The following is a 15,749-nucleotide window of genomic DNA, read 5'->3' on the forward strand; positions in this document are numbered from 1 at the left end:
TACCTTAAAGTTATATGGGAAAGTGAATTTTTTTACAGCGATGTGAAATATTTATGAGAGCTAAATTATAATACAAGATTTGAGTATATGCCAACTATGCGGGGCATCTTAAGTTTCTGCTCTAAAGAAATACATCTAGAGTCACAAATGTGGCACAGTCATTGCTGGGGATTAATAATGGCAATGTTGGTTATTTGAACTTATCTGTAAAATGATTTATGGGAGAGGTCTGCATTTCGGCTGATGACTCCTGCATGTCCCATGCAGGGAGAATGTAAAGTGTTCTGTTTTGGGTATATTCATAGGTGATGTAATAGTTACTCTTGTTAATATGACTTTAAAAATCACCTAGGAACACATCTCTCCACGACCATCTGTTGAGATGTTTCAAGAAAGACTTATTTGATGAGGAAAGAATCGCCTTGGATGTGGGCAGTGTAGTCGTATGGTCTGGGCTTTCAGATTAAAGGAATAGGGCAGGGGGCTGAGTAACAGTCTTCATCCTTGCTTGCTTCCAAACTGTGGACGCAATGTGACCAGCCCCCTCTTACCCCCTACCGCCATTCTTTTCCTGCCACGATGGGCAGTATCCCTTTAAACTATGAGCCAAAATAAATCCTTCTCAGTTACATCTTTCTGGAAACATCCACCCATAAAAACAGAGATGTATTTCCATGCGGATTCTGAATCCAATTACATCGATAATGAAGATTGATGATGACAGGTATGAATGTTAACGATACGATATATACATAAACTTCCAATGTAGAGCAACTCGCAAGACAGTGAAGCTAGTTATAAACTAGCCATTGTCCTGTAGAGAACAGAGTTCTCTTGGCACTAGCATGTATATAGAGCGCTGCCATTGAATTTCCATTTTATCTTAAAAGTATCTTCTGGGGTATATTTTGACAGACCACTTATACTTGAAGTAGCCAAGTGCTGCCCATGACTCGTACTACCAGGCAGGGACCATGCTTGGGCTGGGAATTCTGCTGGCAGGGTCCCAAGGCCATTTCTAGTCTTCACAGTAGGACTTCCCAATTATCCATTGTCATCATTGTTCCCTGATGTTTGTGGGATGCTCAGGGATTTTAATTTTTTCTTTGATTAAAAAGGCTATTAATTTTCTTTTTCATGGTACTGGTGATGGCACAAGTCACTGGGATACAGGGAGTGTAATAGAACAGAAGCTTCCATAAATACAGGCTACATTTCTGTAGCATTCTGTGTTTTTCTTACCTGTTTTCTATGGTGAGTAGCCAATAATAAAAGATGATGATCTAGGCTTATCTTTTTGTGAGGACACAGTCTTGGGACACAGTTCCAAGTTTAAGATCATGAGAAGTGGTTACATTTTACTCAATATTAAAATAATAATAGAGATTTGTGTATGAGAAAATAAAGGTAATAATTTGATTTTTAAACTAAAATTTCTATGTAAATTTGATAGCTATTATGACTTATGGAAATGTGAGTTTGATATCTGTTATAAAAATGAAGAATATATTGAAAAATTCTTTGAAGAGAGGTAGACAAGTCACCATGTCTTTCTTGCATAGCTCCAGGGATGGACCTTACTGGGCTGGTGAGGGAAAGAAGAAAAAACACAGGCTTGACACATGGAGAAAAACTGGGTTTGGGTGTACTGGACTCTTTGCTGGAGAACTCTCAGAACCCAGAAGTAAGAGGGTTTATTACATAAGATTGAGCAGGGAGACAGAGTTATTCTGTATGGATATACAAGGAGGCCAGGTTTATGGGGTGCAGCTGGATCAAGAGGACAGGATGAGCTGATTCAGGGGGAGCAGTCTTTGGGTCATAAATATCCTGAGGGAGAAAGCCATGGTGGACATTCTCTGCACCCGCTATCAACATCAACACACCAGAGGAAGTCTTCTATTCCCTTCTGAGTTTCGCTCCCCAGGGGGAGGAGGCTCTGCTACTTTCTTTCCTCTGAGGTGATGGAGTGCTTGAAGTGATTGTGTGCCTGGGTCAACAGCACACATTCAATCAGGGCTTCACTCAGGCCTTGCTCTGCCCCCTACAGAAACAGTGGTCTATATTTCTACAAATTTCTAGGTGGAAGGACTAGGGATTGTAGCCATCTGAGAAGACTGAATGTAAAAGATCCTGTCCCGGAGTTATAAAATGCCACAGATCAGAGTCCTTCTAAACACAGGCTATTTATTCAAATAATCATATTACGTGAAGAAAATTGCTTCCCATATCAGACTTTTGATGCATTTGAATCTTTATTCTACAACACAAGCGACATAAATACAGTATCTTTTAAAATATTTTCTCTTTAGAATTCGTTTTTCACTTCAGATAAAATATACACAAAATACACTTGCAAGCTTGCTTACAGAGACCTGAAAAAACAGTGAACTAACAGATTATATCAAACCAGACAGTTGTAGCAACACTTGAAGGAGAGTGGTTTTCAGGACTTTGTAAAGGTAAATGTGGCTAAGTAATAAGTCAAAACAAAACAAAAAAATGATACTTCCTTGACAAGGCCTTTGGAGTAAACAAAATAGTTCAAGGCTCCTGGTGAACTGGCTGCAAGGATGAATTTTCCCTCTTCATAGGTAAAATGGTAAGTCTACTCAATCATTATGGCTATACTTAGCTTCATTTATTCATAATTTTTAATGAAAATAAGCTCATTCTTTGGTATAATACAAAAATGGATAAAAGGAATTCTACTACCTAGTGGTTGTATCTCACGTGAGGCTAGGACTAGGGGAACTGTCTAAAACGTAATTTGTTTGTTTATTCCTCTTAGAAAACCGTTGCGGAATAGAAGTCATTTGGCATTTGGTTAGAGGAATAAACATTTGAGTTTTAGCTCTCCATCTTACTCCAACACATACTCACACACAAAATAAAACAACAAAAAACAAAACAAAGGAAAGTAACCTTTCCCTCTAGGTACCCTCTCCTTATCCTACCAGACCACATGATATTCTAACCACAAGGTCTCACTGGAAGAGAAGCCCAAATACCCAGATCATTCATCTTTGACTAAAAGAAGCTACCTAGCAGGAAACTGATTGTTACCATACTGGATCAGAGGAAAGAGCTGCCCGGGAAATGATGGCAGAGGGGTGAACACAGACCTGAGGTGCTGTGGATGGTCACTGCTAGCTGGTGGTGTCAAGGGCTTAAGTCTCCCTAAGTCTAAGAGAAAACCTAGCTTGGTTTTCAGGTTCTCCCTTTTCTGTTTTGGCAACAGTTGATGAAACAGTTTGGAAATAAGTCTTTGTAGAGACTGAGTTTTAAAATGTAATTGAAACCAGAATTAAAGGAACTATGTGCATAATTTTAAATTGTTATGGGAAGAAAATGAAATAATAAAAAGAACTCAGTTATGTACAACCACAAAGTCAAAGATGAATCCTTGACACCATTAACATTGTGATGATATGCTTTGACTGATTTTAAGTATCTAGAATGATTACCTTCTATTCAAACAATAGTCTAAATGACATAAATATAAACTTTATTGGTCAATGAAAATTATATGGAATTAATAGTTTATAAATGGAGCCGGGCGGTGGTGGCGCACGCCTTTAATCCCAGTACTCGGGAGGCAGGAAGGCGGATCTCTGGGAGTTTGAGGCCAGCCTGGGCTACAAAGGGAGTTCCAGGACAGGCTCCAAAGCTACAGAGAAACCCTGTCTCGAAAAACCAAAAAAAAAAAAAGTTTATAAATGGGCAATATTTAGAATACTTAATTACTTTTTTCTTGAATCCTTCTATGCTTCTTTTAAAAATTCATCTTTATTTACTTATTTATTTTTGAGATGGAATCTCACTATGTTGTCCAGGCAAGCTTGAGTAGCTGGAATTACATTAATAGATTTTTAATTTACTTGGATGTTTAATTTAATAAAAACACAGATCATCAGTTCTTTCTCTTCCTATTGTATGGTCCTTATGATTTAATAAAAATGAACTCTAAGGCTAATTAGCTGGGCAAGAGAGTTAAAATTTAACCTAAGCCCCCTAAGTATTCGGGTTAACATTTCACTGAATTCTCAGAGCACACAGGCTGACTTTCCTCTCTGTCCCATCATGTTGAATAAGAATTAGTTTACCTTGTGCCGATCTCTTTAGAAACACTCTCTACGGAAACGTCAAGACTGGCATATCTATTGCTCAAAAGGAACTGTTTCACTTTGAAAATTTCCACCAAGGCGTTTAGTAGACTCTTTACAGATAAACATGGAACTAAAATCCTAACTTCCACCACATAGTTAAGTGAAAGACAAGGGTACCACCAGAAGTGTCTTAACGTGTTGAAATGCTGATTTGTTAATGACCAATCCAAGATGTAACTGACAAGCAAGCAACTACTTAAAAACTTCTGTAAGCCAGGAGCCAGGCTATTATGGACCATACATGGAAACATCTCATTAAAATGATATAGGAAGGAATGCAAGTACCACATAAACTTGATTACCTTCAGTACAAGTCAAAGGGTCAACAGGATACAAACAATCATTCATAGAATTAATGTTTCTAAATACAAAGATGGGAAGCTTGGACTTCTCTCACTGTTCCGTACAACGCATACATTCATTGTCTTCTAGTGTGTAAGAATCAATTGTTGGTTTAATAAAACTGGGAGGGGGAACTGGAATGTTGTAAGTAATCTAATCCCAACCAGTCAGCCCATGGGTCAGTTCAGTTTAGTGCTCGATAAGGCAGCTGGATCTGAAAGAGAATGATTTCTAGCCCGTGGCTCCCAGAGCTGCAGCTTCATCTGGGAGCTTGCTAGAAATGCAGATTGCCAAATGGAGAGAATCAGAAGCAGGGCATCAGTGGCTTAGCAAACCCGTAGGTGAATTTGCATGCATGCAAAGAGTTTGAGAACCACTGTTCTTCAGACAATAGAAACTAGACACCATTGGCTCAGTCTCCAGGACAGGAACTTACAGAGCGAAACAGTTCTTAAGATTGAAGGAACTTGGCTGGATGGGACCTTGACCATTGGGGTCAGCCAATCCCTTCTCCCTGGAACCTCTCTGCATGGTGATACAATGGTTCAGTGAAAGGTTTTGTAGGGTGCTACTGACATCATAGTGTTTTTTTAATTAATGGTATCCTGTTTATACTTAGTTTCTCCTGAATAACCCTGGGTGTGTATGATTTCCCCCTTTTTTCTGTTTTTCCTAAAGTAATGTGTTTATATTTTAAACATCTAAATGATGTTTCTATTCCAACATGTCAATAAAATTTTTTAGGTACCTTTATGCCCATTACAAATACTATAAGATAACCCAGAGCAAGGGGATTTCTTAAAAACAACCTCTTTCTAGATTCTTTTGCTATGAATAATGGGGTCATATTTTCCAAGAGTGCATAATTATAAATCAACCTCTTTACCAGTTCTATAAATCTTTCCCAATATCAAGCTCATATTTTCAGTTAAAAAATGCTCAAAAATGTTTCTTTACTATTCTAAGGCCACGCTAAATCTTGCTGGATTCCTGCTCAGTGATTCCCAAACATGTTTGTGTCCTCAGGTTATTGCAGGACACTGGAGTCTCTGGCTCTTTCCTCACCTATGAAAGTAAGCAGAAATGTTGGGGTGTGGCACATGGTCCCACAGATGCTGTCCTACCTGGAACTTCAGCCCATCTTGTACAAAACTGTGGTTTCCTCTTCAGCGGATGTGTGCAGCTTTGGAGGATTAGTCTGTGTGTCTCCATGCTTTGATAGTGACCTGTAGGCTGCGTACTGGCCAGAGAAGCTGGCAGAGCAGCTCCACTGACTACAGGGCACTTTGTTGATTGAATGATATATAAAAAGGGTTGTGAATGACACATGTCCATGCAGGCTGCCATGTTTCTTTCATTTACAGTCAGACAGGCATGGCAGTACTGAGCCCACTGCTTCTCACTAACAATAGTGAGTCTGTAATGTAACACTCAAGGTTTTCTTTAGGGTTAAGGTTTGGATTTTGATATCCTTTATGTTCTCATCATAAAGACACTACTTTTAAGTCTTACTTTTAAAGTCCACATTATACTCCAGATAGAGCTATGAAGCAAATAATTTCATTTTAAGCCTCTGATGAAGGCCTTGCAGTTTCCCCGTTCTCTCATGCTGCAGAACTTACTCAGCATGAGAAGGTGTGGGCTTTGTGTTCAGGGATATTTCTCTGCAAACACCTTCAACTTCTATTTGTTAACTTGCGTAAATTATGGACCACTCTGAATCTGTGAACTTACCTAGGGAAGAACCCAGGTTTTATAAACTGACCCAGTGTGTTACCTCTTTCAACAAAGACCTTCTTTCTGTTTAGTTTGGTGGCACTGATAACATATCATTACATTTTTCAGAAACTATGTTTATGAGTATTTGTCTGCATTTATGTATATGCATACTACGTGTGTGCCTGGTGCCCCCAGAGGCCAGAGAAGGCATCATATTCCCTGAAACTGGATTTCGAGATAGTTATGAGTCACCACGTGAGTGCTGAGAACCAGACCCGAATCTTTTGCAAGAGCAGCAAGTACTCCTAACCCCTGAGCCATTTCTCCAGTCTTGGGTTTTCTAATTAAAAAAGGAATCGTTTCTACCTAAGTAGCGCTCATCTCTATTTGGGGAGACGATGGATCTGTATTACCTTCCTGTAATTAAGGCTACTGGACAAAGTCGACCCTTTGACTGTGGAATTATTTTTTAAAACAAGATGCTTGTGTTGATCGTCATACCAGGAAATCTAAGTTAAGAGGACTTTGGAAATTAACAGTTGTGGTTTGAGGCAGGCTCTTACACTGTAGCTCCGGCTGTCTTAGAACTGACTCAAGTTGGCCTTAAACTCAGTACAGTTCTCTTGTTTTCTTAGCCTCTCCATTGCTAGAATTGGAGGCGTAAGTCTGGCTTGATTTAAAAAATTTCAATCTGAACTGAAATGTCTGTTAGCATCTTCCTGAGTCAAGTGACGGTTAGTGACTAAATTACCTAAAACAGTAAAATTTTGCATTCATAGAGAAATCTGGGTCTACCATGAAGGGAAGAAGAGAACTGTGTGTAAAGAGGCAGCCTAAACCTCTTTAAAAGTTGACTGAGAGCTTCGGGAGCTAAGTGAGGCTCTGTGGTTAGTTTACGAGCCTTCTGTTATTAAATCTGATACCTTACTCTACAGGCTCTCGCGTAGCCCAGGCTGGCTTCAGATTCCCTATGGACCCGGGGATGCCTTTGAATTTCTATCTTACTGCTTCCACTTCCTGAGGACTGGGATTGTGGGTGTGCACCATGCCGGGATGACACATGATACACAGGCACCCTGCCACCTGGTTTTTGTGGTGCTGGGTTGCTTGTTTCATGGTGCACAATTTTCTAAGAAAAGGAGCAGGAAAATGTCTAAGCAATAGAACTTTGGCAGTAAATACAAGCAACTAGGAGCAATGTTCTGCTCACCTTGGGACATACAGTGAGGATGACTCTTTTAAGCTCAAAAGTTCACCTTGACCTTGATCTTCAGCCCAAGTGACTAAGGAAAAAACACTGGTTCCATCCATAGACTGAAAGGGTGGAAGAAGAGCGGGGCAAAGGCAGAGACTAGACATGGAGAGGGACTTACAGTAGTGAGGGAAGGGGCCACTGTCCATCCTAATTACCTGTCCATTCTCTTGCCTGCAGGGCAATGAAACTGAAGGACTACTCATTGCTTATGATTTTGCACTGAGCCATATTTCATTTGGAACTGTAAGTAGCTCCCTCTGGCTGGACTCTGAAGACCCAGAGGCCTTTTCTGGAGTACAGAGAGCTTTGGAGGTGGTCTAAGAACACGTGGGACTTGGAATGAACTCTGAGGATGGTGGAGGATATGCCAATATTTCCCACATTGCAGGTAAGCACATCTTGGGTATGACATTAGGACTATCTCATCCTTTATTTTCAGGCCCTACTCGGGCTGTTAGAGAACATGTCCACAAGCTAGTCTTGCATGCTTTTTGTAACCAGTCTGTGGTAGACCAGAGTCTTTCTTTTGGGACATATATACAAGGAAACTGCCTTTTATACTTCAAGAAAGGTCACATGTTGTGACATGCTGTAATTCTGTAATCTAGTTAACGGAGGTGCTCTTTCTAGTAAAGCGAGGTACTTATAGGCCAAACAAGAACAGATCCCCCAAAGAATTTACAAAATCAAACAGCTAGGGTATACTGCTTTTGTTGAGAAAGACAAAATGAAGCAAAATCTTTAACTCTTAACTACATATACAAGGTATATAAAATCTAAAGTTGTAGATAAAATAATTCATTGTTTATTCAAACAAATAAATAGTTGAGAGATGGGAATACAACTCAGTGGTGGAGAATATTTGTGTAAATTGCATGGGACCCTGGTTTGATTCCCAGCACTAGAAAAGAAAGAAACCAAAACATCTCTTCAGGTCAGTTTTTAAACTTGAATTATTACCCAAGTTGAATCATTGTCTCTGAAGGCAGAGATTGTTTTGTGGGGCTAGGAAAATGTCCTCTAGATTCTGTGGTCTGTGTGGATGGCATGGAGAATGGGAATTTCTTTTTGACCCCCCCCCAAACAAACCAGTCCACCTTTCTTTGACCTTGTAGATAGCTATTGAGTTCTCATGGAGGGCAACATTGATATTACTGCTGGATAAAGTCCAGCCCCTGTGAAGTTCTTCAATGCTGAAGAGTGAAGTCTCATTTTTAGAGGATGACATATGAATACCATTTCAGGAACTGGGGAAATGCCACACATATGCCTCGGTAACCAATCCTACATTGCAGAGTGTGAGTGGACTTTCCTGAAAAGCTTTATAGTCATTACTATAATGTAAGAAATGTATAAAATATGTGGTAAGGGCTAGGGGGAAGCTCAGTGGTTCCTAAGTATAAGGGATTGAACCTCACTCTAATTCCTAACCCGCCACAGATATGGTACTACGCTTCAAATAAATTTTCTAATAATACTTAGAAAAAAATATCCACTTAAAATATTGGTCTGAATAACATGAGTTAAAAGAGAGTAAATTTGTTAGAGAGAAGTGTTTTACATAGAAAAAAAAGTTTTCTAAATTCATTGTGTCCCTTCCTGTTCAGTCTAGAGTTTGTGTAACTGACACCCTATCTCCCAACTGTGCTGTAGTGGAAGGTTTACAATGATCCTGTCACGGTCCCTAGCCCACCCCTTCCAGCTGTATCCCCATCCCACACTTCTTGCCCCTCCCCTGAGAAGTATGCTCACCAGATGGAGGACTCCGAGTTCATTTCCTCCAAAGGATACTGATATAAAATGAATTGCATCTTAATCTTTCTTAAAATCTGAGTGTCATACCTTACGGTCAGATAATTGTGGGGCATAGAAATGTCTGTGCAACAAAAGACTAAGGCACCATTTTTCTTTGTCTGCCTTGGGAGCAGAAGCAAAGACTCATGGGACACAGGGTCGTCAGTATCAAAGTCTCGCGACAGTGCACACCACTGCTGAGCCACAGACTTCAAAATCACGCTAGGAAAGAATTTCCTTCCTTTAGAAAGAGAAATAAAGGCACAACAGTACCTTACCTGGGGAATTATGAATATTAACCTGAAAATCTTAACAACTTAAGAATAATGTTGAAATGTTCCTGAATATATTTTAGAAGTCATTTTTTTTTTCCTTGATTAGAGCACTGGAAAAAATACACTTTTGCAGTTTTCTTCCCAACCAAATTATAATAATCAGAATATAAAAATTCTTCTGATTAATTATGTCTGGTGCTAGATATATGAATATATATATTAGCTTGACTCACCGGCAAATGTTTTCTTAGGACTTAATTGATTTTTGAAAATAATGGACTAAATGGATCAGCCTCGGGCTTCTAAAGGAGAGCTGTTAAAAAGGATCTATTTGTGTAGAATACGACAAGCAAATGCACTTGGAAATTAAATTTAGATTTAGAAGTGAATGCAGACTCTCCTGTAACAATGTGCGAGGCCAGAGATCACCGTGTCCCTTGGATACCACTTTGGCATCCAGACTAGCCCAAGGCTGGCTAATTTTCGGAAAGCTTGGAAAAAAGCTTTGTGTTGCTAGGTTTCAGAGAACTAGTTTCTCAGAGACCTAGCTTGAATGAGCTGGTGGTAGGGAAAACACAATCAGCTGGATGGACAGACAGACTCCGACCACAGGGACTTGAGTCCTCTAAACGATGATGTCATAGACGCGGCCCACTCTTCCAAGCCATTCCCTCACAGCCTGCCGAACTCTGATGTCAGTCACATGACAGGTCAGCTGGCTGATACATGGGAACACTGCTGGCTGGAGGGCCGTGAAGGTCTGGTCTGGAAGGATTTGAATCTGATTGAGAACGGTTAGCACCATATTGGTCCATGCCTATGAGAGAGGATGGAAGAGAGTTACTGGCTGCCTCATGGTTTTGCACAGCGGCGCTGTTAAGTTCTGAGAATCTGTACATGGTTTTCTCAGGATTGAACCCTATATAATAATTTAATGTGCCTATAATAAACTGGTTTTTATTTCACATACTGAAGGGTAGGAAGAGAATCCTCTAACATGAGGGATGGCTTAGGTTTAGCTTTCACAAACTGTTAAGACTAAAAATTCAGGAGGAGATGTCCATGGGGCACCGATAGTTCAATTAGCTGTCTGCGAACACCTGGGTGACTTGGGATCATTCTATCTTAATTTAGGAGAAGATTTAAAATCCTCAAAACCCCAACACATTTAAAAACAATTAAGACATAGGATTCACCAAGAAACTCATCTGCTAAAGAATAAACTATCTCATGAGTACTGGATACTTTAAAAACAACATAGCCCAAACCAGGGATGTCCCTCAGCGAAGAGGGCTTGCCTTGCATGCATTGGGCCTTAGGCTCAATCCCTAGTACTGAAGAATCTAGTCTAGCAAACTTAGGCAGACTCGGTCTTATCAAGTTTACTTCTGTGTTGTATATGTAAAAGTAAAGAGGGAGTAAGAAAGAGGAAGAAAGGGGGAGGCGTGACTCCTGTAGGGTGTATTTCAAATGTATGTACATGAAGCGTTCCCAGGACCTCATCCTCTGATGCATCTCTAGCAAGACTCTAGGGTAAAGGACTTCATCTAGAATCACCCTAGTTCTTTGTTTCCATATTTTCTTATACTGGATAAACACTATCAATGCTGTTTCCCCCTTAATCTCCTTTTGACATGCTCTATATGTGCTCAGGATGGTTAAAATAATCCATTTTAACACAGCAGCGTCCAGTCTGGCTCTTTTCTTTATACACTGTTTCTGAACTACAGAACAGACCCAGAACCATATGCAAATGACAGGAGAGCTCAGTGCCAGCTAAAGCCTATTTTTAAAATCAGTTTAGCGTCTTATATATACAGGTGGCTTCCTACTTCTCAATTGTGTGTCCTGACATAGAAAAATGATTTCTGAAATGACCTGAGGAGAAAATTTGTTTCTCAGGCAGATGGCACAGCCTAGGTTCAGTCATTCTGACCTGGAGGTATGATTTATATCACCTGCTATGTACCAGATCTCTGTCTAATGTAGCCTGAGCTGCCCACAACATGTAACTCAAATACAACCAAGGATGACTTTGAACTTATATCTCTGTCTTCACTTCCTCTGTTCGGGGATTGCAGGATTGACCATACCTAGTTCAGGAAGGTGAATGGGAGTGGGGGTATATAACCCAGGGCTTCCTGCATGCTAGGCAAGCACTCAGCCACCTGAACTCCATCCTTCATTTCCCTTGCTGGTTTCACATCTCTGGGGATGCAGGTTCTGCAAGGGGGACACCTCTGGCATCTGCAGAAAACTGCTAGCTGGACCGCACCTGGATCTGTGCCTCTGCATCTCGCACAGAGACACTCAGGGAGCTCCCGGTGGAGCCTGAGCGGGGTCTCTTCTCCTGCCGCAGCAGCTCTGGGCCTGCGCTGAAGGAATGGCGCATCTGCCCTTGGTCCATGAGATGCTGTGGCCGCTGAAGCAGTGGGGAATCGGGACCCCGGGGCCCCAGGGGCTCGCCCTTCTTATCCACCTTGACTTCCTTGGGGAAGGCAGGCAGGTTGTGCGGCTGCCTCCTCTTCTTGTACTCCGTCATCAGCTTTGAGATGGTCTTGTCAGCAGCCATGGTGCAAATCTTGTTCCCCGCGCTCTCCCACCACTCTTTCTTGCGGCCAGGATCCTTCCTCTCTATCTTGGGGCTCGGGGGTAGCAGCAGCATGTCCCCACTGCCCACTCTCAGGCTCAGAGGCTCACTTAGGTGTTCTCTGCGATCATCTTCCGAGGGCGTGTTTTTCCCGGAGAAGCCTCCCGTGGATGGTGTGGATGACTCAGACTGGAAGGAGGGGAGGATGAAGAACGGGTCACTCTTGAAGGCGGGTGGCTCCTCCAAGCTGCTCTCCAGGTCCAGGTGCATCTGGATGTAGTGGTTACAGAGCTCCATGCACAGCTTGTGCAGCCTCTTGACCAACCACACCCAGTCTGCGTTGCTCACTGGCTGCACACTGAGCGAAGGCAGGCGAGCCCTCCATTGCCTTTTCTCCTTGCCTCGCGGAGGGCTCACCTGTGCGGTCTCCTCAAAGATGTCTTCATCCTCCGACGAGCACTGCTGCGAGGAATCAGAGCTCCTCTCCTCCTCGTCGAAGAGGACCTTCTTCACTTGCTCTGCAGTGATGGTTTCTTGGTTGGTGAGAACGGCACAAACCAGGGCATGAAAGTAAATGTTAAAGCTCATGGCCGACTGTCGGTATAGGTTGGCTGCGCCTCCGATGCCCGACACTTTCTTCAGCAGGCACTTCAGGCCGGGGCTTGTGTCGAATTCCCGGGCAGTCCTGTAGGAGTCTAGGAGCAGGTCAAATATCACAGCCAGGTTTTGCATGGAGATGTATCTGAGGAAGCCGGCCAGCTTGGTGTCTGGCACTTGGACCGACGTCTTCTCCTCTCCTGGAGAGGGGCCTTTGACAAACTCTTCCAGCAGGACATCATACAGGTTCTGGAGCAGTACTTGGTGAGAAAGCAAGCTCACCACTATCTCCCTGAAAGAAACACTTCAAATGCAAAGACAGGGAATGGTTAGTAGCTTTCTGCCTTCTCCCTTCTTGCACAGCAAGGTAGGCACGATCCACTTCAGAATATGTGACACTCCCAACTAAATCCACTGTGTTCCAAAATTATTTTTAATTATGTCTGTATATGCATGCTGAATATGTGGAGGCCAGAGGACTATTTGTAGGGTTCAGTGTCCTCTACTTCCTCCGCCATGTGGGGCAGGGGATCTAGCTTAAGTCATCTTATCTGGTTACAATCACCTTTACTCACTAAACCATCTTGCCTGCCCTTTAATATCTCTCTTTAAAAGGGACAAACTTCCCTTTTAATCATGGCTGATAGAATTCCTGGCACTTTCTTAAAATCCAGGAGCTGTTGATTATAAATTAAGGTATTGAATTATCAAGCCATAGGAAATAAACACAACTCCTTCACAAAAAATTACATACAATTACATACAATTATAAGTCAGGACACACCTAACCCTTCCATCCTCCTACCCTATTTTCCTTATACACATATATATGGAAATCTTACTGGCTTGTTTTTGTTACCAAGAGTTTTCAAAGATCAAATGCTAATGCTTTAGGCACTGGAAATTTCTATGCTACTGCTGTTATGATGCTACCATTATAAAATGAAAAAAATCAATTGATAATGTAGCTCATAAACTTCCACAGCAAGCCTGGGCAAACAGCATCCACTCATGTCAATTCTCTGTCTGCCGGTTTGGCCACAGGGACTGGTGGCACAAAGCTTGCATGGTCATTTGGTTTCTCTGAGTCAACTTTCAGGTCAGCTCTGTAGACTGAGATGAGAGAGCGCTCACCCTCCCTAGACATCACTCCGGGGCATCTGGCTGAGCAGCGGGCAGGTAATGAATGACAGTTCCACACTTCTCTAATCAAGAAACAATTCAGATAAGGTAGTTTATATGTAAATGCTCAAATGCGTGGTTTGGCTGCTTTTTGTACGGAGAAAATAATTTCTATTTCAGGCTACTGCCACTTTAATTGACCAGTGTGGTTTGTGGTCTCATGTTCCTTTCATTGCTCCTAGAATTTTATGAAAATAGCTTCTACCATTTTATTGCCTGTACCATTATGTTGCCAACTAATTCTTGTAACTGATACAAGGTCCAGACTTCTATAAAGACAGGATCTGATGTAGCCCAGGCTGACCTCAGACTTGCTATGCAGATGAGGATGGATGGCCCTAACTTCTGATCTCCTGCTTCCAGCTCCTAAATGCTGGTACTCTAGACAGGAACTACTGAGCCACCCCTAGGACCAGCCACCTTGTTGGCATTTTCTTGTTTTAGTCTGCCCCACTATGAAATAGAATTTTAAAATTCTATAGTTAATAATCACAACTGTTTTAGCTAGAAGAACAAAAAAAATCATCCATTAATCTAAATATGGGCTTTTCACTTCATGTGCTTGTCACTGAGGAAAAACCATGACTCTCGTTCAGGATGAAATACACAGTTAGGGGTTGCCACCCTAAATCAGTAACCCTGTCAGATGGCTGAGATGATTTCTGCAGTGTGTGCATTGCACACACATACCACACACCATATTTTATTTTTATTTTTATTTTTTTTTGGTTTTTCAAGACAGGGTTTCTCTGTGGTTTTGGAGCCTGTCCTGGAACTAGCTCTTGTAGACCAGGCTGGTCTTGAACTCACAGAGATCCGCCTGCCTCTGCCTCCCGAGTGCTGGGATTAAAGGCGTGCACCACCACCGCCCGGCCTCACACACCATATTTTAACTATACAGTTCAGCGGTGCTGAGTGTCGTCACTGTGCTGGTATAAACGTCACTGTGTCACTCTAAAACCTTTTCATCATCTCGGGCAGAAACTCCTTACATTACAGAACTCCCTCTGGTTCCTATGTAGATAGCTTTTTGATTAAAGTCACTCAGTATTAGCAAACCTGAATAGCTGTTCCTCTGCAGAAGGTTCTACTTGTCCTTGTTAGCATCAGCAGTCAAGTTGATAAAAGTTTAGAATCACCTAATAAAGTTTCTGTCTTTTCCAGGTTGGTCTGTGGCTATGTTAGGGGTGGTACTGACTGTCTTGAGTTGTTATAAGAGACTCCAGCTCACTGTGTGCAGCACCATCTCCTAGGCCTGTAGTCTTAGGTAAAAGAAAGTTAAGCATGAGTCTGAGAGAGCCAACAATTTATGGTTGGTGATTCAAGGTCCTGCTCTGACTTCCTTCAGTGATGGACCATGATCTGGAAGTATGAGCCAAACAAACCCTTTCTCCTTCAAGCTACCTTTGACCAGTGTTTTATGACAGAAAGAGGAAGGAAATTAGAGCACTACCAATTTGGTCTACGTCCTTCAAGTCTACAGCTTAAGGACCCAAACTAAGAAGGTAAATCCTTTACAGACCTGCTCAGTTCTCTATTGTCTGTACTTTGCAGTACTATCCTAAAAAGAAGGGCAGTATCTTATCTTTTTCATTGTCTTTAACATATGAAATAGACAGCTATGACCTACCCTTAAAAACTGATGTTGGGGGAAGCAGGAGCTGGAATTGGGAAAGTACATGGGATACTGTTAATGTTCTCTTTTGTGTGACAGGCTCATGCATATATATTTCATGTTTCATAATTTGAATACACACACACACACACACACACACATATATATATATATATATATATTCCATGTATTCTTTTGTGTACAACAAATG

At 41.6% G+C, this 15,749-nt stretch overlaps 1 protein-coding gene across 1 annotated transcript in view; it reads right to left on the reverse strand.

Annotated features, from left to right (window-relative positions):
* Nucleotides 1–2,230: 2,230 nt before the first annotated feature.
* Arfgef3 (ARFGEF family member 3) overlaps nucleotides 2,231–15,749 on the reverse strand; it is a 149,104-nt gene continuing 135,585 nt past the window's right edge. Inside the window, exons 33-34 of the mRNA XM_057753640.1 lie at nucleotides 11,830–13,045; nucleotides 2,231–10,371 (exon numbers count right to left, since the gene is read on the reverse strand). Of these exons, the coding sequence (XP_057609623.1) occupies nucleotides 10,180–10,371; nucleotides 11,830–13,045 (1,408 nt within the window). The 3' untranslated portion in view covers nucleotides 2,231–10,179. The remainder of the gene's footprint in view (nucleotides 10,372–11,829; nucleotides 13,046–15,749) is intronic.

The sequence above is a fragment of the Chionomys nivalis genome, chromosome 2 (genome assembly GCF_950005125.1).
Source record: "Chionomys nivalis chromosome 2, mChiNiv1.1, whole genome shotgun sequence".
Lineage (NCBI taxonomy): Eukaryota > Metazoa > Chordata > Mammalia > Rodentia > Cricetidae > Chionomys > Chionomys nivalis.